Source organism: Panthera onca, chromosome D4 (genome assembly GCF_046562875.1).
Source record: "Panthera onca isolate mPanOnc1 chromosome D4, mPanOnc1 haplotype 2, whole genome shotgun sequence".
NCBI classification, from domain to species: Eukaryota; Metazoa; Chordata; class Mammalia; order Carnivora; family Felidae; genus Panthera; species Panthera onca.
Window position 1 is genome coordinate 86,500,506 of NC_138351.1, and position 23,053 is coordinate 86,523,558.

The 23,053-nt window shown below is 46.6% G+C and overlaps 1 protein-coding gene across 6 annotated transcripts in view; it reads left to right on the forward strand.

The window, feature by feature from the left end:
- Positions 1 to 23,053, forward strand: part of GARNL3 (GTPase activating Rap/RanGAP domain like 3) — a 150,043-nt gene that overhangs the window by 3,513 nt on the left and 123,477 nt on the right. For 4 of the 6 annotated variants that reach the window (XM_078436467.1, XM_078436465.1, XM_078436464.1 and 1 more), the window contains exon 2: positions 13,382 to 13,552. In XM_078436467.1, the coding sequence (XP_078292593.1) occupies positions 13,410 to 13,552 (143 nt within the window). In that variant the 5' untranslated portion in view covers positions 13,382 to 13,409. Of the gene's footprint in view, positions 1 to 11,861; positions 11,950 to 12,809; positions 12,831 to 13,381; positions 13,553 to 23,053 lie in introns of those variants that run through there. The other 2 variants (XM_078436466.1, XM_078436468.1) reach the window with 2 other exon arrangements.

Sequence of the window (23,053 nt, forward strand, 5' to 3'; positions counted from 1 at the left end):
CTCGGCGGGGCGCCTGGGTGGCTCGGTCGGTTGAGCTTCTGACTCTTGATTTCAGCTCAGGTCATGATCCCAGAGTCATGGGATTGAGCCCCGACTCCGGCTCCGCACTGAGCGTGGAGCCCGCTTGAGATATTCTCCCTTTCTCTCTCTCTCTCTCTCTCTAAAAATTCCTCTTTGATTCATTAATCCAATTATGTCACTTTTAAGGGAAACTATTAACAGCTGGCTTGTATTGAGTTGACAGAATGGACAATTAGGGCTGTGGGAAGAAACATCACCTGTGATATATCTTAACCACATGAGTGTGTGGGTCCCTACAGCAGGCCTATTGTTCCAGAAAGTTCAGGGTGGTGATGGTGTGTGGGGGTGCTTAGAAGGCTCTGCCGGTGATTCTGACGGACCACCAGGGATGAGAGCCTCAGCCTCACTTGTGAGCATGCTGCCAGATTCGCCTCCCTGACTCCAGAGTCCTCAATTACTTCTCATTTCCTGTTGTGCAAAAAGTTTAAATGCCACCATCTCGTGTATAGGGCCTTTCAGAATCTGGTTTAACCATATTTACTCAATCATCTTGTTGACATCGGGGAAAAAAAGCATTACTTTCAAAATGGCAACTGTCTTTGCTAAATATCCTGTGTCAGCTCTGTTCACTGGCAGGCAGACACAGTCCGTGATGAATGTAAAGGAGGAAGGTATGGCCCAGGCGTTAGGCATCCAGCCAGGTGGCGATGAGAAAGACCAGCTGGGAAATGTGGAGGCCAGAGGGCAAGACACTTAGGCTGTTAAACCCCTTGCCCTGGATGTGTTTGTTCTCATTTTCTAGGAAGGCGTATCAGATTGTGTTCAAGAACGAGGGCTTTAGAGTGAGACACGCCTGGGTTCAAGTTTCTGTCTTTTCGGTTGTCATGTGTGTGGCCTTGGCCAAGTTGCTTAACCCTCTGACCTTTGGTTAACCCATTTGTAAAATGATGGTAACACCTATCTTACAGTTCTGATGTCGGCTTTAAGTGAACTGATTTATGCAAAGCACTAAAAACAGCATCTGGCACAGAGCATTACTAAATGGCAACTGTTATGGACAAAAATGATTAACATTTATATGCAAGTTCTCAACCTTTCCCTTCCTCTTGCCTCATTAAAATTCTAGCTTTATTTAATTTCTCCTCCTCCCCTACCCTCAGAGCAAGGTCCTGCCTTGCTTTTTTGCATCTTTGAGCTGCAGATTTAGGAAGAGAGGGATTGAGGAGGACACTAGGCACACAGGGCAGTGGTGAAAACTGGCTGATAAAAAAACTTTCAGGGGGTGTTTAGAGGGGAGAGGTACAGAAACTCACCCACCTTGTATGAGGGAGACTAATAGGTCTCCCTCTTGTTTTCGTGGCTCAAAGATGTATTTTTTTTTAATGTTTTTTTTTTTAATGTTTATTTATTTTTGAGACAGAGAGAGACAGAGCATGAATGGGGGAGGGGCAGAGAGAGAGGGAGACACAGAATTGGAAGCAGGCTCCAGGCTCTGAGCCATCAGCCCCAGAGCCTGACGCGGGGCTCGAACTCACGGACCGTGAGATCGTGACCTGAGCCGAAGTCGGACGCTCAACCGACTGAGCCACCTAGGCGCCCCTCAAAGATGTATTTTAAGAAATATATCTATTATCTTTTGTGACTTTGTGGTGATCGAGAAATACATTTGATGAACCAGAGTTATTTTAAGTGACTCTATTGCTTTACTATCATTTTGACTGCAACACTTCATGGAGCCGAACCACACGTGAGCCACAGTATTAGGGTTACTAACGTGTAGGATTGAATTTGAAAGGCAGATTCTAAAGGTCAAAGACTTTCAACAACGCGTCACTTAAGTTAGCCTCTCAGCGGTTCTTCAAGTGTGGTCTCTGGACCTACGGCATCAACTTGTTAGAGATGCAGATTCTCAAGCCCAACCTCAAATGTGCTGAATCAGAATCTCTGGGGATGGGGCTCAGGAAACTGTATTTGGGAACCAGGCTCTCTTGTCCAAATACGGTGGTTCTCAAACCGAACATATATGAGAATCATTAGGAGGACTTCTCAGAGCAGTTCTTGGGGCCCACCCCCACAGATTCTGATTCACTAGGTCTGGGTGGGTCTATCAATTGTATTAGTTCTTTTTTGTTGTTGTTGTTAATGTTTATTTATTTATTTTTGAGGGAGGGGGGTAAGCCGGGGCGGGGGGCGGCGCGCAAAGAGAGAGGGAGACACAGAATCCGAAGCAGGCTCCAGGCTCCGAGCTGTCAGCACAGAGCCCGACGTGGGGCCCAAACTCACAAACCCTGAGATCATGACTGAGGCGAACAGAGGCCCAACCGACTGAGCCACCCAGGCACCTCCTGTGAATTGTATTTCTAACAAGCTTACAGTACTACGGGTCCAGGGGTAGATTTTGGAAACCACCCTGCTAGGTCCCTGCCGGAATTTTTTTTTTTTTTTTTTTTTTTTACAACAGACTTCATAGCTGATCACCTTCTGCTTATTACGTCTAAGGTCAAGGAGCCCACTACTGCGAGCTTTTTTGTTATTGGGCAACTCTGTGACCTTTCCTTAATAATGAAGTCAAAGCTTGCCTCATTATGTTTACCACGAATCATTCACTATTCTGCTTTCATAGCTGCTTGCAGCAACAATGCCTGTGGCTCTGATGCCAGGTAAAAAGTGATGGCTTGGATGGTGGGGTGCAGACTCAGTGGTCAACTGGTTCTTACTCCTCTCTGGCTACCCCGGTGTGATCATCAAGCAGTTCTTCTGTAGCCGCAAGCAGGATTAGTAACGCATTGCATCTTTTCTGATGGGCGCCTTACCGGTGGTTAATTTTTCTTCTTGGTTCGTGCAATTGCAACATCCTGGAGTAAACCAAGCAAGCCCTGGGGTAGGACAGACCCAGGTGCTCAAATATTGTTATCCATAGGCTTTCTTCATTTTCTGGGTTGACTTTGTTTTCCAGGTCTTTCCGCATTTAGGCAAAGAAAGTTAACCATTTTGGGCTTAACTTTCTTTTTTTTAATTAATTTTTTAAATGTTTATTTATATTAGAGAGAGAGTGAGACAGAGGGCGAGTGGGAAAGGAGCAGAGAGAGAGAGGAGACACGGAATCCAAAGCAGGCTCCAGGCTCTGAGCTGTCAGCACAGAGCCCAACGCAGGGCTCAAGCCCACCGACTGCAAGATCATGACCTGACCCAAAGTCTGACAGTTAACCAACTGAGCCACCTAGGCGCTGCGGGCTTACTTTCTACCAGTATACAATCCCAGCAGAAAGGTAGTGCCTCTCTTTCAATCGTTTTAGGGCATGTTTTCCAAGCTTGGCATTCATTGTATCTCTCGGGTTGTATGCTCATCCCTGAACCAATCTTTTTGGCCAGAAGTGGGTAAAGCGTGCTAATTGGCCGAGTCTAGATCAAGTGCCCAACCCAGAACAGAGGGATTAGATTGCTTCCATCCATAGAGACCAAGAGGCAGTGATTACCCAAAGGAAAATCCATAGTGCTATTGCCAGAAGGGAACTGGATACTGGTTTGACCCCTCAAAGGTATCACCACATTTGGGAAGCTTTTCAAAATACAGATACCCCGATGCCACCCGAGAGTCACAGCATTGGGGTTTCTGCATCTTTTAGTTCTCGTCGTAAAAGACTACCTTAGTTGAGTGTTGAAAGTATGCTTACTAAGTTTAGCCGCAGTGGGTGCGGAGCCCTACATAGAGATTTTGAATCACAAATAGAAAACATATTTTCTCCTTTCTCAAATATTGCTTCCTACATAGTGGCTTCCTTGTTAGTAATGCATATAACCCACACCTTGTGAGAATACAAGACAAAAGCTTTTTGTTCCTGAACATGGCTTTCAAGGCCAAGATAGGGTCACAAAAGAACAATTATCTCTTATGCATTGTATTGCCTTCTTCTTCCTTGTGTTTCTCCCGACTTCGAGATTCTTTGATTTTTTTTTTTTCTTTTTTTTTCAGGAGACTCTCTTCCCCCAGGTAGTTTCATAAACAATTATTTTAATGTGGGCTGTTTTCATAATCTTCATTCCTCTATATTATGTAGTTATTCTTTTTGTTTGTGTTGGGCTGTTAAGTATTTAATCACAAATAAATCTGCCGCTGTCAGTTTTCTTTTGGAAAAACAGCAGTCTTCCTGGGAAGGATTATTAAGAGCTGTCTTGTATTGGGCTGACATAATGGGCTCTTAGGGCCAACAGAAGAAAATTAATTTTCATATTATGTCTGTTCTCTTAAGAGAAGGGAAAAAAACAAGTTTTATTATTCACCAAGAGTTTCAGTTAATGCAAACCAGCTTCCTTTCTCAGAGGAAGACAATAGTCAAATTCATTTTGCTTTAGAAGGTTAATATGAGAAATTATGTTTGGTTGTCTGGTTTCCAGAGTTAAAGATCTGAGCAGAGATGGAGCCTGACAGACAGTGCTATAAGAAAATTATTAGACATTTGGCCTGTACAGTGAGACTCTCTGCTGGTTTTCCTGAGGGAAAAAAATTTCTAAAGCAGCATATGCAAGTGCAGGGGTGTGGGAAAATATGAGCCACACATCTGCTTGTCTCTGGAGCTAGGATCTTGGAGGACAGGAGGCAGATGCGGGTTAGCAACGAGGTGTCGCTGCCGAAGGAGGTTTGTGTTAAAGGCTGTTCCTGTTCCTGCAGGATTGCTTGTGAAAGTAAAAAAGAAAAAAAAAAAAGCCATTGGGAGCATAGCAATATAACGCTAATAATTTGATGCCAGAAAGATTAAAAAGATTGACGTCAATCTCTGTTTTCTGAGTTGGAAAGATACCGAGGATATTCGTAGACGTTAAGTGAAAAGAAGCGAGTGGCTTCTTCTGGTCATAGCATAGCAAGTGTGTAGAATTACAAATGGGATTTAAAGTTTTCTAGGAGCCATATCTTTTTTTTTTTTTTTTTTTTAAGTAGGCTCCGTGTCCAACACGGGGCTCAAACTCACAACCCTGAGATTGAGTCACGTACCCTACCGACTGAGTAAGCCAGGCTGACTCACCCCCTGTGGTCGCCATATCTTAAAAAGTAAAAAGGAACAGGTGAAATTAATTTTAACAGTTTTTATTTTTGCTAACTTACTATATCCAAAACGTGACCCTTTTAACATGTAATCAATATTAAAAATAACGAAGATCATTTACTTTTTCTTTTGGTACTTTCTTCGAATTCTGGTGTGTATCTTACACTCACGGCATCTCAGTGGAGACCAGCCACATTTCAAGTGCTCAGCAGCCACATGTGCTCTGCCGCTCCCTCGCTGGATAGCACAGATAGGGATTTGGGGTAGGAAGTTTGTGAAAGCGTCCATTAAGGTTTTTGTTTGTTCCCTCACTGCAACTGTGAATCACCGTGAAATAGGAGAAGGAAACAAATGGGTGTGGGGGGGGGGGGGGGGGGAAGGATACCAGAAGACTTTAGGAAAAAGGAATCACTAACTAAACATTAGTCAGAAAGGACGACTGTAATTTGATGGACTTCCATGAACTGTTCGCATAAATCCCAACTAAAATTTAGACTTGGAGAGTTAAATGTGAAACCATTGTGTCACGGATACAGGATGTAATTTGAAAAAAAATTGGTTGGTGGGGGTGGGTAATGATTCTCTGTGTCAGATGTTGCTGATAGGTCAAACAAGAGAAAGAACTTAGAACTGACTGTTGGATTTAGCATCGTGGGGTCATTGGTGGCCTTTGACAAGAACAGTTTCTTTGGAACAGCGGAGAGAAAGTCACCCTGGCTTGACTTCAAGAGATCAAGGAAAGGGACTAGAAACCATGAATACGGTGAGCTCTCCTCTGGCGTGGAAGGGCTACGAGTTGAAAAATTGTTGGTTGGTTTTATTTGGTTTTGATTTGGGGTTTTCTGCTTTTGCTTTTGTTTTAAAAAGAAGTTTATGTCCGATGGGACCGATCCAGTAAAGAGAAAAGATTTCAGTAGCGGGGGAGGGTGTTTTACGTGATAAAGAGAAAATTCACAGAGGCTATAATAGCTGCCTGCCCAGATTTGAAAGCGTGTCAAATGAAAAAGGAATTGGGCCCACTCCACTCTGTGTATGGCCCTGGGCTAGACCTAAAATCACAGTGGGTATGAGGGATAATAAAACAGATTGGGCTCGATACATGAAAGTACATTCCAGCAGTCAGGACGCCCCATGCTAGCACGGCTTGCTTCAAGATGCAGCAAAATTTGTATTACTGGAGATGTTAAAGCATCTATAGGTTAGACTAGTATTTCTCAACTCTTTTGTGTTTTCAGTACACTTGTGGATACACCAGTTTTTGGTGGCACACTTGAAAAGACGCAAAGCAGTGTTAAGCTGGTCAGGGACAGGGATAGCATAATCGTTACCCACCTCCAGCAGTGACCTGAGAAGCACCTCCAATTAGCATGCTGTCCTTTTGCTTGTCCTTCAGCACTTCTTCGCTGTGTGAGCAGAAACGGCTTAGTGCTCTAAGCACGCTCTCTCTTATATTCAAAAGGCAGAATTTCCACATATTCCAGAAAAGTCCAGTCTTACGTTGTTGCCACTGAAGGTTATACCCACCATTACAACCCCCACAGAAGAAACTCTCGCCCTGCTCCACACTCTGCACAGGGTCACATGAACCATTCAGCTCAAAATCCAATCTGATAAACATCCCTCTCGGAGGCCTATCATTCGGGAATCGCTTGCAGACCACAGAGTCCTCTCTACCTGGTATAAGCAGAATGAGATTTAATTGTGGCACAGGGAAGTGAGTGCTCACAAAGTTGTGGGCAGGGTGGATAGCAGACTCCAGTCTGGGAGTCTGGGAGCCCCCAGGAATAGCTCCTAGGCCCCAGAACCACTGTGCTCTGCCCTGACCAGGAAGGCTGCCATTGATAACAAGAAGCTGACGGGTCAAGCAGCTGTCACCACCTTAGCTGGCTGCAAAGCCATGCTACCAACTCTGCTTTGATCCCCAAGCTGCCACTGAGGCTTCAGAAAGCTATAGATTCAAGAAGCTGCTGACTCCAGAACCACAACAGCTCTGTCATGATCTCTGAAAGCAAGATGGTGCCCCGTATCCTCTTTATGAATCCTCCAGACTTTGTTCTGAGGGAGAGGCTCTCGTGAGTGCATCTGATTTGTGGAATCGAATTCATCTGCAGAACTCTGAACTGCAACGAAGGGTAGGACATTGACGTTCCGGTTTTCTAACTGTTGCGCACCGGAATGGGGCTGCGATGGGTATTGAGTAAGTCATTCCACGGGGACTGCCACAAACAGCATCTTTCTTTAATCGCGGCACGTGGATCAAAAGTTAGTAGCAAGCCAGTGAGGGTTCCTGTACGGAGGTAAAAACGAGAAATCAGCCCTCAGCTAGCTGGCTGAAGTAGACTTGCCAACTCTCCGTGTCAATGATTCTATAGTTTTAGCACAAATGGAAGTGAGGGCGTAAGTACCGATCTTGCATCTTATGACAGGAGAGGAAAGTGTCTTTAGAGGGGCTGCCAGCCATTAAGTATTTTCCAGTGTCAGTGCCATATATCAGGCCTGGATTGATGTCTTGCAGATGGATCGTCTTTGCTCCATGCACTTGTCACAATGCTCACAAAGTAGCTGCCTGTCAGAGATGGGCAAAGAAATAGAGCAGGTCCCACAGCGGTCTGATTCAAGCCACCAGTGTGCCCTCATTCAAGAAAGGCCAAAATAGTCTGACATAGTCTCCCTATTCCAAGCGAGTATTTCCCTCGTGGTTTTGTATTCACATGGTTACCTCCTCATTCAGCAAATAGCAAGTACTTCTGTTTGCTAGGCACCGGAGATACCCAGTGAATAAGACAGGTGGGGCTCCTGCTCTCATGGAGAGAACATTCTAGTGGAGGGAGGAGACAAGGTACCAGTGAACAAATGTATAACGTTTGCAGACAGAGGGATTCTGCCTTCCCATACCCCGAGCTCCGCTCCCTCCCTTGACTGCTGAGCCAGCTCAGACCCCAAAAGCTGACGTTGATTTGAAGAGAGGCAAGAATGATGATGTGTGCTTGATTGAGGTTGTTTTCAGCCAACAATCAGAGCAAGGATTAATGTGTCAGATCAAGGGCTCATGGGAGTGGGTGTGGCTCTCAGAAGGCTTCCAGGTTCCTCCTGGGATGTCAGCGGAAGCTCTGTGATCAGCGCAGCCTGCACCGAGGGGGAGGTCAGCCACTTCGAAGGAGCCAGAACTGAGACCTTGTTGCCTTTTATGTCATTTTGCTGCTGCCTTTGGGGATCTGCCTCCCAGCGTTGGAGACAGCGCTGGTGCCCCAGTGGTGTCCTTCCGTGGTCTGTTTCTTGCTGCATCACGGACGGGGCCTGGCCTCAGCCACCGCAGCTGCTGGTCCCCACCTGGGGCGCCCGGCTGAGTTCCGCTCAATGGCTGCTGATGCTTCCTCGCAGCCATCAGCAGAGAGCTCACTGTGAAGCAGTCCACATGTCTCTACTCACATCCCTTAAGACTCACGACACTAACACTCAAGGCACACTGAGGGCTTGGGAGTTACAACCTGAGAGGGGAAAACTGTAAACTGTTTCTGAGGGCTGCTCTGCGTAAAAACCCAGGCACCTGCCAAAGGCCCCCTCCCAGAGGTTCGCTCACCAGCACCTGTTTTCTTCTCCTTCGGGCCCGTCTCCCTCCCAGGAAGCTCAAGGACACTGAATCAGCCTTTTCCCAGCCACAGTTCTAGGGCATTTTACCTTAGAGCCATATGAAGTCTGTCTGTTGTGTTATTTGATCGTTTGTTTTGAGAGAGTTCTTGTTGTTTTGTTGTTTTTTTGTTTTGTTTGAGAAAACAAAGCTGTTAACATGTTTTCATCTGATACCTGTTAAAAATCTTCTGGTCTGTCCTCTTCATCTGCCTTTGGCAAATGTTTTTTTCATAGGTCCTGGGCTGGTTTGTTCCTGCCTGTCCCTTTCAGAATTGAAGCAGTTCTGTCCGGGTCTGTGTTTAACCATTAATAACGTGGGCAGATTTACCTCGACTCCCTTCCCTAGTCTTCTGAGCAACGGTGCGTCTTCTCTGTCAGAGCTGGAGCTGGAGGTCTGGCCTCGATGCTCCTCAGGAAGCAGGAAGAGTCCAGAGACCGTGGGAATGTGCCATCTGTTTTTCCTCTCTCCTCGGGCTCTTGTTCCCATCTGCCAGCCCCCGTGCCTGTGGTGTTTGTGAGCCCGTGGCAGGACTCGCCTGGAATTTCCAGGGCAAACAGGCCCCTCCAAAGGGGGCCTGGGTCAGCGTCACCTCCCATGACTCGCGGGCCTTCTTGTGGTGGACTCCAGTGTACTTTTGGCTAATGTCTTTCAAGAGGGTCAAATGGCTCCTAAGATAGACTTTTTCCTCCCGCCTTCAGCCTTTCCTCAGATTAGGCCAGCCCTTCTTATTAGCATGCTGAGGCAGTGGACGTGAGAGAGACAGAGAAAGAGTGAGAAGAAACAGCTTCTTCCCAGTCTTGCCCAGGCTTCCAGTCCTCATTCCCCCAAATCAGGTATTGTCAGGCCTTTAGAACATTCTTGCTCACCTCCCTCACCTTACGTAAGGTGGTGGAACGCGGTGTTCGCTTTCAAATTCGTCCACACATACTGTGTATAGCGGATCTTCAGAGCACGGAGTTTGGCCATTCTCTTATTTCAGTAAGTTTCTATATATTGGACTATTTTTGCTTACTTCCGCGGGTTCCAAGGAATTATGCCAAAGCACACTTACTCTGCCATCCTTCCAAGAAGTTCCTCAATTGCTAACTATATTAAGGAGCGAGACCATAAAGATAAAATGTCAGGAGATTAAGAGGAAAATACATTTTTTTTAAAATTGGGAAGTTAAACCTAAAAAAGATAACAAATGAATGAAAGGATTAACACGGACCGGTGACGAGACAGAATTTGAACAGTTAGAAAATGAAGCTCAAGAAGTAGCCGAAAGGTTAAAAAGCGAAACTCGAAGGGTAAAGTTCTGGCAAACGGATACAATTGGTTGGCAAAATCTAAAAGAGCTAGCATTTAAGTATTTTTAAGCAACGTTAAAGAGTCAAGGGCTAGAGAATCACATGCTAAGACAATGAAAGAATCTAAGTCTTTAAAGGTTAAAGTAAACTAAAAGGTTGAATGGAAGCCGTATATAAGGTTTATCTCATTCTATAATATTCCGTATTAAAGATGTACCTGTAGGGGCACCTGACTGGCTCAGTCAGAAAAGCATGCAACTCTTGATCTTGGGGTCATGAGTTCAAGCCCCACTTGGGGTGTAGACATTGCTTAAATAAAAAAATAAAAAAATAAAAGATGTACCTGTAGTGATTGACTTACAGAGGTGTCTAAGAGTGTGTTTAGGTAGAAAAGTGCCAGAATATTGCACGGTCTGCATATGTAAACGTCCCACCAAGCTTTGCAGACAGGTAGAGAAAGGAGCCCTACGGATCCACCGCTCTGGTAACTGGAAGCAGGAAGGGAGTGGACATGGATGTTGTGGGCACAGTCAGGTACCCCGCCAGGTCCCCTCACTATTTCTGGGCCCTTCTCCCCTCCCCTCTTCGGTGCACTGTGGCTCCAACACCCACACCAGCCTTGCCTCCTCTTAGATGCGCTGCCCTCGCTCCTCTGTAGCTGCTCTGTGCGTTCGTGCAGGGCTCCGCGTACCTGGGGGTTTGCTCCAACCCCACCTTTGGCCCTCAGCTCCTTCTCTCAGGCGGGACAGCTGAGGTGCTGTCCAAAATCTAAAGCAAGCCACATAGGTGATTTTACATTTTCTAGTGGCCACTTTAAAATTAATTCTAGTAACAGAATTTTATCTCCATGTAATCAATCTAGAAGTGATTAATGAATGTCCAAAATCCTTTTGTATGTGTATTAACTCTTTGAAATCAATGTGTATTTCATGCTTCCACATCTCACTTTGCCCACATTTCAGTTACTCAGTTGTCCCATGTGGCAAGTGGTGGCCACTTTGGACAGCCCAGCTCACCCAACCTGAAGCTGTCCCCTCAGAGGACTTTGCCTGCAAATGAAACCTCACGGCCCCGCCTTGCTTCCTCCACTCCTTTGTGGGCTTCTTTTAGGAGTGCGCTTTTTTTGTTTTTGTTTTTTTTTAAGTTTATTTTTAGGGGGGCACCTGGGTGGCTTCGTCGGTTAAGCATCCGACTTTGGTTCAGGTCATGATCTCATGGTTCGTGAGTTCAAGCCCCGTGTCAGGCTCTGTGCTGACAGCTCAGAACCTGGAGCCTGCTTTGGATTCTGTGTGCCCCTCTCTGCCCCTCCCCTGCTCATGTTCGCTTGCATGCTCGCTCTCTCTCTCGCTCACTCTCTCTGTCTCTCAAAAATAAACATTAAAATAAAAAATTTAAGATTATTTTTATTTATTTTGAGAAAGAGAGCACGAGCAAGGGAGGGGCAGAGAGAAAAAGAGACAGAATCCCAAACAGGCTCCACGCTGTCAGCACAGAGCCCAACGTGGGGCTCAAACTCCCGAACTATGAGATCACGACCCGGGCCCAAAATCAAGAGTCAGATGTTTAACCGACTGAGCCACTCAGGTGCCCCTAGGAGCACAATCTTAATAAATCTTTTGCATATAAGTAATTTTTTTTTTCTGTAATTTAAAAAGTCTGGAGGGTTCAAAAGGAAATAAAAATTGTATCTCTCACCGGGAAGCCCTGCTTCATGGTTGGTTGGTTGGTTGGTTGGTTAGTTTATTGCTAAGGCAGCCATAAATTCTAGGGAGTCTGGGTTTCAGAAGACTGGGGGGGGGGGGGGGCGCGTCTCACTGAGTAAAGAACAACTGATAACATCCGAGATCCTTGTTTCTTGCCGTTTGTCAGATGTGGAAGGCTTGGGCCTTTGGTGTCTGTCCGGTTGGTGCCGAGATAAATAGCCTAAAGCCATCCTAGGCTAAGATTATCTGGAAGTCTGGCTCAGGTATGCAGCCTGTGGGCTCCCCGGGGCCAGGAAGCCACAGGGGGGAAGCTGGGTCATGGCTCACAAAGGAGGATGCCAGGGCGACCTGGCAACGGCGGACCTTTTTTCTTTTTTAACGTCCCTGCAGCCTCACTGGTACCACTGTAGCAGCTTGCGAGTGGGCAGCGCCTGTCTGGCTCCACACCGCCAGCCTGTATAGACTCCCTTCTCTTGGCATCCAGTCCGCGGCAGGATGGTGGTTCCCCGTGCAGATGCCTCTTCCTCATTGATGATGCTGCTTGAGCCAGCAGGCCTTCTGCGCTCGGCCTTGTCACAGTCTTTACTGAGAAGGCATTATGAAGAGGCCCTTTTGGCCACAGCGTCATCTCAGATAGCTTTTTATTTCTACTTTTGCATTTCCGAGCAATTGGATTTTGTTTGCTTATTTGTCACTAGAAGTAGAGGTGAGTGAAGAAGGCTGCTAATTGGCTCAGAAGATAAGGCCAGTCGGGAGCAGAGATACCCCCCTTTCTCTCACAGAGCCGCCCCTTCCTCCCACAGCTACCTTTCCCACCTTCCTCGCTGTGTCATCAGAGAAAGGAGCCAGACAGGTTGCAGGAACCCATTTCTCGATTTATTCCTGTGCGCCGCTTGATTCGACAGGCTTTTGCAGCTTAGGTACTGTGTATGCTTTTAGTCTTGAAGTGTGGATTTGGTTCTTTTCATCTACAGTGTTGTTGCGAGTATAGGCCCTTTTAGTGGCTTTTTTTTTGCATATTTTAATTGGAAATGAGGAGAGAAGACCCACGCACTCCTGGACTCACACAGTGATGGCCGGGAGGTCCCTCCTTTGGTGATTCTCCAGAAGCACTTTAGGCAGAGCTTTCTCTTACTGAATGAAGGTGGCCTTTTTTTTTTTCTTTCTTTTTCAAAGCTTATTTTGAGAGAGAGAGCACACGCACAAGCGGGGCAGGAGCAGAGAGAGAGAGAATCCCAACATGGGGCTCGATCCCACAAACTGCGAGATCATGACCTGAGGCGAAATCAAGACTTAGCTTAATCGACTGAGCCACCCGGGGGGGGGGGGGGGGGCGCAAATGTTTCCTTTTCTGAATGAGTTTGTGACAGCTTGCATGCTCACTGGTCCTCCTTTTACCTTAGACCCCACTGGCTCTTGACACAGTGGATGACTTCGCTTAGTACTGAGGGATGTGAGAGGATTGCGTGGGTCCTGGGGCGCACTCCTCCCCCAGTGCGCCCGGGCATCACCTCCGCACAGCGAGGGGGTGCTACTGTCTCGGTGGGGCATCTGGGTCTGGCAAGTGCCTTGGCTTCGCCCCCCTCCCCCAACTTCCTAATGGGGCTGGCCTCTAGGGGACAGTGTCAGAGTAGGCCAGTGATCGGCCTGCCACTCCTCTGCTCTCAGTGCCTTTCCCAACTCCTTCTGCTTCAGCTCGGCACCCCAGCCTCCAGGCCCACCGATGGATCCGCTGACGAAGGGGTCCTGCGGGAGTCAGATGGCACAAACGCTTCTATGGAAAGCCAAGTCATCGCTCTCCTTTGGCATCCCGCCTCTTCAGATGTGGCCAACAAAAGACCCTGAAGTAGAGTCCCAGGTCAACCTGTAAGTAAGTAAAAGAAACATCATCTGTTTGGGCTCGGGCTCATGCTCACTCTAACCTGAGATCCTTTAATGCACAGGAAGAAAGTACTCTTTATCTTTTTGGGGAGAAAAGGGAGGGAGGGGGGAGCGGATGTTTGGTTGGGGAATTTCTGTTCTTAGTGATGCCTTACTCGTGTATTATTTATTTACTTAGCACTAGAAACTGAGCACCCACTCCGGCCAGGCCCTGTGTCAGGCATGGTGAGCAAAATAGATGCAGTCCCTGTCTTCCAGGGGTTTGCAGCTCATGGGACAGATAGCCATGAATCAAATAGTCGCACAAATAAATACTTACAAATGGTGACAAGTGCTATGTGTTGCCTTGATTCAGCAAACAGTTACAGAATGCCTTCTGTGTGCCGGCAGCATCCTGGGGATATAAGAGAATAAGACCGTTTCCTTACCCTTGAATACAAAGGGAAAAGAATCCAATATTACTGAAAAATGATAATAATTATACCATAGCTAATGTGTTAGTAGGCTCGCATCCCAGAGGGTGATAACTGGGTTTTCCTGTTTACTTCTGAATCCCCAGGGCTTTGTTATGATCTACCAAAAATACCTGTTGGATGAATGAATGAGTGAATGGAGAAGAGAATACGAGACATGGTGCTTGGTTCTCTAGGGGAATCAGAGGCGACCAGGTGCAACAACATGATTGACTTAAAAAACGAACAATATGCCTCATCAATTCAATATGACAAATATTTACCACTATGCGCTATACCCAGGGCTTTTGGGAAGCTAATTCCTAGCTGGAGGCAGGAGTCAGAATCCCTGCGGCTGGTAAACAACTTTTGCCTGAGCCCCACCCGAGAGATTCTGATTCACTGGCTCTGGAATAAGCAAAAGAGGACTCTTTTTTTTCTGTTGGCACTCACAGAACTTAGAGCCTATCCAGGGAGACCGACAAGTAACCAAATAACTCCAGTCTTGCTTGAAAAGAACCATGTATTAAAGTGCTTTAGGAGTAAGTACTCGGCTGGGGCACAGGGAAGAAAAGGGAAAACAGTTGAGATCAGCCTGGCAGGATGAGGGCAGGAACAGGGGAAGAAGTCCTCTTTAAACAGGGAGAGCTACAGAGCAAAGGCTCACATCCATGAAAAGTATGTTCCTGCAGTTTTGACAGGCGTCAGAGCAGTGGCTCTTAAGGCTGACTGCCCATGAGAATCAATCCCCCAGGAACTTTAAGAACAAAGAAGCCTGCACCCACTCCTCCCAGATTCTGAGGTCTAGGTAGGACACAAATACCAATACTTTATGCAGCTCTCCAGGTGATTCTCATATGCGGCAAAGGCTGAGAAACGCTGCTTTTACAAAAGTGACCACACGTAATGAAATGAATACAAAATAGTTGTCAGGCAGCTTATATGCCTAGCTAAGGGCTCTGAACTTTATATCTTAGGCAATTGGGGAGGGAGCCTTTGATAGCTTTTATAATCTTAAGAGATAATGCAGTGTAAAAAGTACAAGGTTCACACTGTTTAGAAAAATTCATGATTGCTAGTTCTGTAGTGGATTCTCCAGGGAAACCAGGGTAGGTCGGGAGTCACCGCGGGCTTTTCAGAGCGACCGCCATACCTTCCATAAATGGCCCGTTCATGAGAATATGAGAACTGAATCTGAAACTGAAATCTAAAATTTCAGTAAACACTGAATTATCAGAGCAAAATGATCCCGTTGCTGGCAAGGTAGACCCTCCATCTATCGAGGGTGAGGCGGAGAGAAGGGCAGCTCACGTGTCTCCCTGGCACCCAGGGGCACGACCGGCTCCGCCTCTTATAGACTTCAAGCCCCACAGTGCTCTGCGCGCATGACGCAGGCAAAGGGGCGGGCAAGACTGCAAGAGAGCCTATGAGACGTAAAAAAAAAAAAAAAAAAAAAAACGCCCACTGTTGGCACCTGGAAGGCCCTATTGGTGAGTTATCTGGTTAAGGGTGGGACCAAGTCCTGGTGATTGGCGGCAACCTTGCTGGCCAGGCTGCAGCCAGAAGGAGAGGGTGAGCACTCAGCGGCAGGACTTGAAACTGATCTACCGGGAACCACATGTTGGGTTCTCTGGAAAACGGGCTAGAAAGATGTGTAAAGATAGGTCTTTAAGAACCGCTGCCTTTCTGTGGGCTGCTCATTCATTCATTAACTCATTCATTCATTAACTCATTCATTCAACAGTATTTATTGATGACCTGTGTACCAGGCACCTGTGCAAAGATCCTCCTGTCCAAGTACCTACCAGGCCCGACCTTGCTTAGCTCCTGAGATCAGACGAGCTCGGACGTGTTCAGGGTGGTATGGGCGTAGACATGTGTGCAAACATCCTAAATGCGTTTTCTCCTATGGTCTTCATGAAAAACCGACGAGGTGGCCATTGTTAACTCCATTTTACAGATAAGAGAGCTGAAGCCCAGAAGGGTTAAGAGACATGTCCAGGGCACACAGCTTGTGGCTAGGCAGAGATTTGAACCTAGGTTTGCCCAGCTCCAATGCCAATTTCCTAACCTCAGGGTGCTCAGCCATGCAGTCAGCAGCAAAGTATTTATGGAATGTCCGCATGCACAGGCATCTTGATATATATGAATATATATGTATACATATTCAAGTGAAGAATATAACGGTCACCAATCTGGACACCAATCTGGACATATTCTGATGTCAAACAATTCACTGAGTACCCATGTGCTGTGCAGGGCCCTATGCCAGGTACTGGGGATGCAAAGAAAGCCTCTCCTTCCAGATGAAGGGGGCTGAGGAAAGCGCTATTCCCTAGGGCAGTCCAAGGAGATCTCCCAGTGGAGGAAATACTTGAAGGGTGAGAACTTTGCCAGGCAGAGGTGGGAGAGGCCTCCCCAGACAGAGGTGACCACATGTGCAAAGTCCAGCGGCATTAAAGCACGCTGGGTGTCTGGGGAACTATGAACAGCCTTGTTTGGCCGGTGAGCCTGGCTGGCGGTGAGCCTGAGAAAATAGGTAGAAGCCTACTTTCCCCCTGGGGAGTGGCAAGGCTTAACCACCCACTAAGAAGTTTGGTCTTGAGTCCCTAAGATGGGGCATAGCATAATCAGATTTGCCTATTGGAAAAGCGACTGGTGTTGAGGGGCAGCTTGGTTGCAGTAGGATAAGGCTGGTGGTGTGGGGCCCTATTAGAGTGGCCAGGGAGGTTGATAGAAGGGTTCTAATGAGTGGCAGGAACCATGGGATTGATTCAAGCAGTATTGGAGAGGAAGATTAGAGTGGTATATATGTGGGTGGGGGTGTGTGTGAGTGAGTGACCCTTTGAGTTTTGACTCAGGCCACTGAGTGATTGGTCTTGCCATTAACAAGAGGACCCTGAGAGGATACAGTACAAAATCCAAGACAGAATAAGACAAAAGACAAAGATCATTAGGTAAATGTCATCAGTACTGAAGAGGGGTACAGTTACATCTCTGAGGGCACGAGGTACTTCGAAAAGTCTTCTCAGAATAATATGAAGTAGACCTTGAAAAGGAGAACTTCCCTTCCTTCTCTTTTTCTTAAGTGGATTTTAACAGGTAGAGAAGGGAGAGGAGGATATTTTAGATGGCCAGAACTTGGTTTGCCTCTTGTGTGGTACAGTAGTAGGAAGTCTGGAAAGTCAGACTGGGGGGCGGGGGGACATATTGTGAAAGATATTGTACGTAATCCCTGGGCCACTGGGGGACTCTGAATGGTGTTGGAGACACGCAAATGATGGTTGGAGCCCCACTTTGGCAAAGTTAATTTCACAGCTACGTACGGCAATGAGGCCAGGAGCCAGTTAAGAGATGGACTAGGATGTGTCTTCTTGGTTGTAAGTTATGTAAACCCAACCCAAATTAGTTTAGGCCAAAAAAGGAGAACGTTTGGGTTCACGTAACCAAACTAAGGAAAGGGACAGATCTGGCTTCAGGGATGGCTGGATCCAAGGACTCAAATGCTGCCAAGTCAGTCCAGCTCTCTTGTTAGTCCTTACATTCTCATTGTTCTTAGCCCTGCTTCTCTGTGCCTCTTGGCCCCATTGTCTCCTACTGTCTGTGAGTTGTCACCATGTAGCAGGCAGTGTGATCTCAGGCAGCACACAACTTAAGAGGAAAGATCTTTCCCATCCCTTAAAAGAACCCTGGGGAAGGACTGTAGTTGGCCAGTCTGAGCCACATGTCCATGCCTGGTTTTGTGGGTGAGTGTACGGCCAGGGGAAGCGAAGATAGTTCTTGTTTACCCTGGTGAGCAGAGCAGCCTTGGAGAAGAAAAGGATGGTCTGCATGTAGGAGAACAGGATTCAAATGGGTCACAGAAACCAGCGGAGGGGTTTCAAGACATAGAGTGGTCTGTGACTGATCACAAAAATAACTTAGGACATGTTTTCAAAAATGTGGCTCACGGAACCTGTTTAACTGGAATCCCTAGAACTAGGTGGCACTCAGGTGGCTGGATTAAGGTGTCAAATGCGACCAAAAGTTTGCAGATCGAACTGCAATCTGACAGTTGAATGTGATGATTGGGGAGCTGTGGGGCACTTTGGAGAATAACACATTTTTGGTTGGGAAGGGAGGGCAGGAGGCACACTGCAAGATTCTGCAATCCCCACTTCTCTGAACTCATAACCTTGTTTTAGGACTATTACTGACCCCAAATGAGGTAAAATTTCTTCCTAGACCTGTTTCAGCTCAGTGCCTTAGGGGAAAACTCAGGAAAGCTATAGAAAGATGGCTATTGAGGGCCATTCTGCCTTAAACAGACGTCAGCCAGAAGGGGAGGGAAGAAGGTTTGAAGAGTTTTTAATCCCCTTTGAATTACCTGCGAATTCTCTTTTATAGTCTTTCCTAGGATTCATTACAATATACTACCAAAAAGTTGGATTGCTTACAACGTGTAATTCCAACTCTATGTCCCCCTCACTAGGCTGAACTGGCAGTGGTTTACTTTTTGATCTTTTGAGGCAAGTGACCATGTATTTGGAAGAGTTTGTCTTCAAGGCATCATACAACTATTTTAGGCAGTTTTGTACTTAGACATTTTTAAAAAGTCTTATTTATTTATTTATTTATTTTGAGAGAGCATGTGAGCGGGGGGGGGGGGGAGGAAGGGGGAGAGGGAGGGAGGGAGGGAGAGAGAGAGAGAGAGAGAGAGAGAGAGAGAGAGAGAGAAACCCAAGCAGGTTCTGTGCTGTTAGTCCAGAGGCCGACATGGGGCTCGATCCCATGAACTGTGAGATCATGACCTGAGCTGAAACCAAAAGTGGGATACATAACCAAATGTGCCACCCAGGCACCCCTGTACTTAGACATTTTAAAACAGCTTCCACAAGCCTTGAGAGACCTAGTCTGTTCCTGAATGAAGGGCCATGTAAATTTAAAACACAGTGCTAGAAGGTAAGCTTTTCGGTTTGCTGTCCGGGGAAATTCTATTCCCCTGTCTTCGTGTTTCTTTGGTGAAACTTCGGCTCCACCCCTGTGGAGGGAAGAGGTTGGACCACTAGCTTGTCTTGTCTTCCCTTCCCCCTTTCGCCTTTGGGGTTTGGTTGCCCGCAGATCTTGTGTGTTCTCTCCTCTCCTGTTGCCATTTGGAAAAACACACCTTAGTCCTCGTCTGCCTCGGTCTCCCCTGTTCGAGCGCGCCAATCCAGGGACAGCAATTCTGCTGACAGCCATTCAGGCAAGTATCCCACAAGTGGCTCGTGCCAAGGTCTAAACTGGAGGGACGAGAAAGTAGTAGGAAGCCCACACATTTGCCAGTGAGACTGACAGGAAGGATATTTTGGTTTCCATTTGCCTGACGCCTGTCACTAATTCTTAACCGACTCCAAACACAGAGCCCTGGTTTACTGATGAGCTCCTATGGCTCCCACGATGCTGAGACAGGCAAGGATTTGTGTGGGTCTCGTTAGATCGGAGGGTCTGGTTTGGCTTGCTTGCTTGCTTTGCCGCTCTTGTTCCTCCCTTTCTTAGCGGAACGTGTAGCACATAGAAAGTGCTCACTAAATATTTGTTGGGTGTTACATGAAGGGTGACAGAGCCGAGGTGCCAGCTAGGAGGCTTCTGTCTGCAGTGATGAGGGTCCGAGCTAACGCAGGGAACGTGGAAACGGAGAGGAGAGGAGGGGTGAGGGATTGAAAGACATTCTGGAATTCTGTACATGCCCACAGGTGCAAAAATGGCGTATAGAAGCCTGTGCGCTGCCACGGTGTTAGCAGTAGCGAACAATGGAAAACCAGTACCTAGGGAACTGGTTAAATAAAACACGATGCATTCGCTCAGCGGCATACTTTGTGGCCATAAGAAAGAATCCGGGAGCTTTTTTTGGTGCTGATGTGGAAAGATCTCCAAGGTACATTAAATGAAAAACTAACAAAAGAGCAGAATTGTATATAGCATGCTACCGTTTGTGTGAAAAAAAAGGGAAGAGGGAATATGTATTTTTCTTTGTCAATGGCTAAGCGTCTCCGGGAGGTATGTGAGAGGAAATGGGGGGTTCAAGGGGCAGGAGAGAGAGAGGCTTTCCCTGTTACAGCCTTACAGCCTTTTAGGCTCTTTGGGTTTTGAACCAAGTGAGTGTGTTCCCTCTTCAGAGAGTGAAATACAAATACACAGATACAGTCAACTTTCAAAAGCGGCACTGTGCAGGCAGCAGGAACCGGGCCCGGTGGCCGATCTGATGCTGGATGTGAGAGAAGGCATAGGTGATTGCCCTGAACCTTGCACCTCGAGTGGCTTACTGGAGAAAAGACGGCAGTTCCGCTGAGCTGTGCACGCAGGAGCAGGTGTGAGTGTGGTCCGGGCCTGCTGGGGTATCCGTGGAACTAGGGCCCGCAGTTGGAAGTCGAGTTTGCAGTTAGATCCAAATCAGAGCTTTGGTTTGGGGAGTCATTAGCTTAGAGGTAATATTTGAAGGCACAGGAGCAGTGAGGTCCCCCGGGAGGGAGGTGGCCTGAATTGAAAGGAGAGGAATGCGGATCTTCACCATCCAGGCTAGGCATGGGGTTAAAAGACTGTGTTGCTGCTTCATGATCAAAGAATGCTGGTTTTGCTCTGCCAGGACATCCTGGCCCTTCCCTGGGGGAACCCAGGCTGCCTGTGCCCTACTCACCACGGAGCCCAACGTCCCCTGGAGGAATAACCGCTAAAAAGCAATCCTGTTTCCCCAAGGAGGTTATGCTGTTGCCAAGAACTGTATTCCTTTGACTATTCGAGTTTTCTATTCTTTCAAATTTTATAGTCCTCAAGGGCCAGCAACCCATTTTTGGTGCTCACCTCATCTCAAAGTCCGGCACAGAATGCTGTAAGGACACACTATAAATAGTGACTAGATAGTATTACTCTTTCTGATTGTGGCTTTTATGGAGCAAAAGGAAATAGTTTAGGCTGCCCTGCCCTAAATTCCCCTCGCTAGCGCTCATTTTTATAAGTCCCGTTTTGGCCTGGGAAGCCCTTGTTCTCACTTGTTCTCCTGACATCTTCTATAGTAATAGACGCTCTTATTAAAATACTTTGCCTCCTACACTTCTGTAAGTTTGGTTTATCCATTACTTTGCTTCCTTTAAAAGCTCTTTCTCACCCTCGGCTTCATAGTCTCATTTTCTTACACTATCTCAGAATCAGAGTAGCTTAGCGAAGTCAACATTTTAGAAAACCTTTCAAAAATATAGTCTGACCTTAAAAGCACAAAGTAAGCTGCTTTTCTTCCGCCACGCGGTCTGAACGTGCCTGCGGGAGAACCGAGCACAGATAAGCATGGGGTGGATCTAAATTGGCCCAGAAAATTAGAAGGACGGTACAGAGATCATTTAAAATGTCGCCTGGGCCTCCCCACTCCCCTCTCCTAGGTCATCTCAAGGTAAAATTCAGTCAGTTCCATGGCATTTATTTCTACGCTTGAGACTAAGAATTCTTCACATATGGGTTATTGGGTATGAAGGGAATCAGAATAGGCCACCCCAGAATATGCTACTTTGGCATAAAGATTATTTTGAGCTAAAGGCAATGGAGGAAAACCACACACGGGAAGAACTTTTTGCCCTCCCCCTCTCTGCTTAAAGGCAGGACATCAGTTTCCCTTTGTAAAGGTGCCCTCTCCCATCTCCCGTACCCAGAGGAAGAGAATAGCCCTTCTCACCAGAGACAGAGAAGGCCCTAAGATGTGTCTGCCTAAATGAGCCTTACTCAGCCTTACTTGGATCTACTGTTAGTTTTGCCCGTGTATTTATCTTACCATGATTTACCACTCCTAGACGCCTCAGACCCTCCTTTTGTCTAGTCACTTCTCCACACTTTATTGCCCTTTGTTAAAAGGGTATATACAAGCCCCTGAGTCTAATTGCTTCTTTGGGCTTTCTCGTCTGTGGGGACCTTGTGCACATAAAATTAAAAAGCAAGTGTGTATGCCTTGTCTCTTGTTAATCTATCCTTTTGTTTGTTTAATTCGTAGGCTTCCATCACAGAACTTAAGGGGGTAGAGGGAAAATTTTTCCCTCCCAACAGCTATGTTCCTAAAGTGTGAACATTTTGGATTATAACAAACCGTAGCTACTACGAAGAGATTTTTTTTTTCTTTGTGTTGTTCTCCAGGCACACACACGTCTTCCTAGTGAGAGGCGTGGAGTACAACCTCTGGTTATTCAAATAGTTACTGCGCTCAAAGCAGACTTCACGTTAAGCACTTCTTCGTGTGTATTTTGTCATAAATCCAACAGCCCTGTGAGGAAGGTACTATGGTTATCAGTATTTGTTGAATTAATTCATTCATCAAGCCCCATTTCACAGTTTGTAGAACTGAGGGCTCATGAAGGAGGAATCAAGCAGTGAACTAATGGTGGGCTAGACAGAGCTAAGTAAGTATCAGGCAATGCTTATGCACATGGAATTTCTCTGTACGTATATGGTGGTTTTTTTTTGAGTTTATTCATTTTTGAATAAGTGAGTGGGGGAGGGGCAGAGAAAGAGGAGAGAGAGAATCTCAAGCAGGCTGTGTGCCGTGAGCACAGAGCCCAAGGCAGGACTTGAACCCACGAAACCATGAGATCGTGACCTGAGCCAAAACCAAAAGTTGGACGCTTAACTGACTGAGCCACCCAAGTGCCCCCACGTAGATACGTATTTAAGCTTAAGGACAAGGTTCTGTATTTCCTCTGTCTGACATTTTTAAAGAACTTTTTGTGCTATAATTTAACGTGCAGTAAACGGCAAGGATCCTAAGTGTACAGTGGGATGAGTCGGGCACTTGCATCTTGTCCACTTTTTAATGTCACAGTGCCCGTCACTTGCACCTGCTTATTGAAAGACACCAAGCACCGGGTGTAGGAAACGTGAACTTCATGAACCGACGACTAGCGAACGAGGTCACGGTTCTTATATCGTGATGGCTCCCATCGTGTTTGCTTTGTTCGCTCATATTACTGGCATCGTATTCATCTCTGAAGTGAATTTGCTGATATTAACCTGAGGCAACATGTACAATATTTTCATCTCT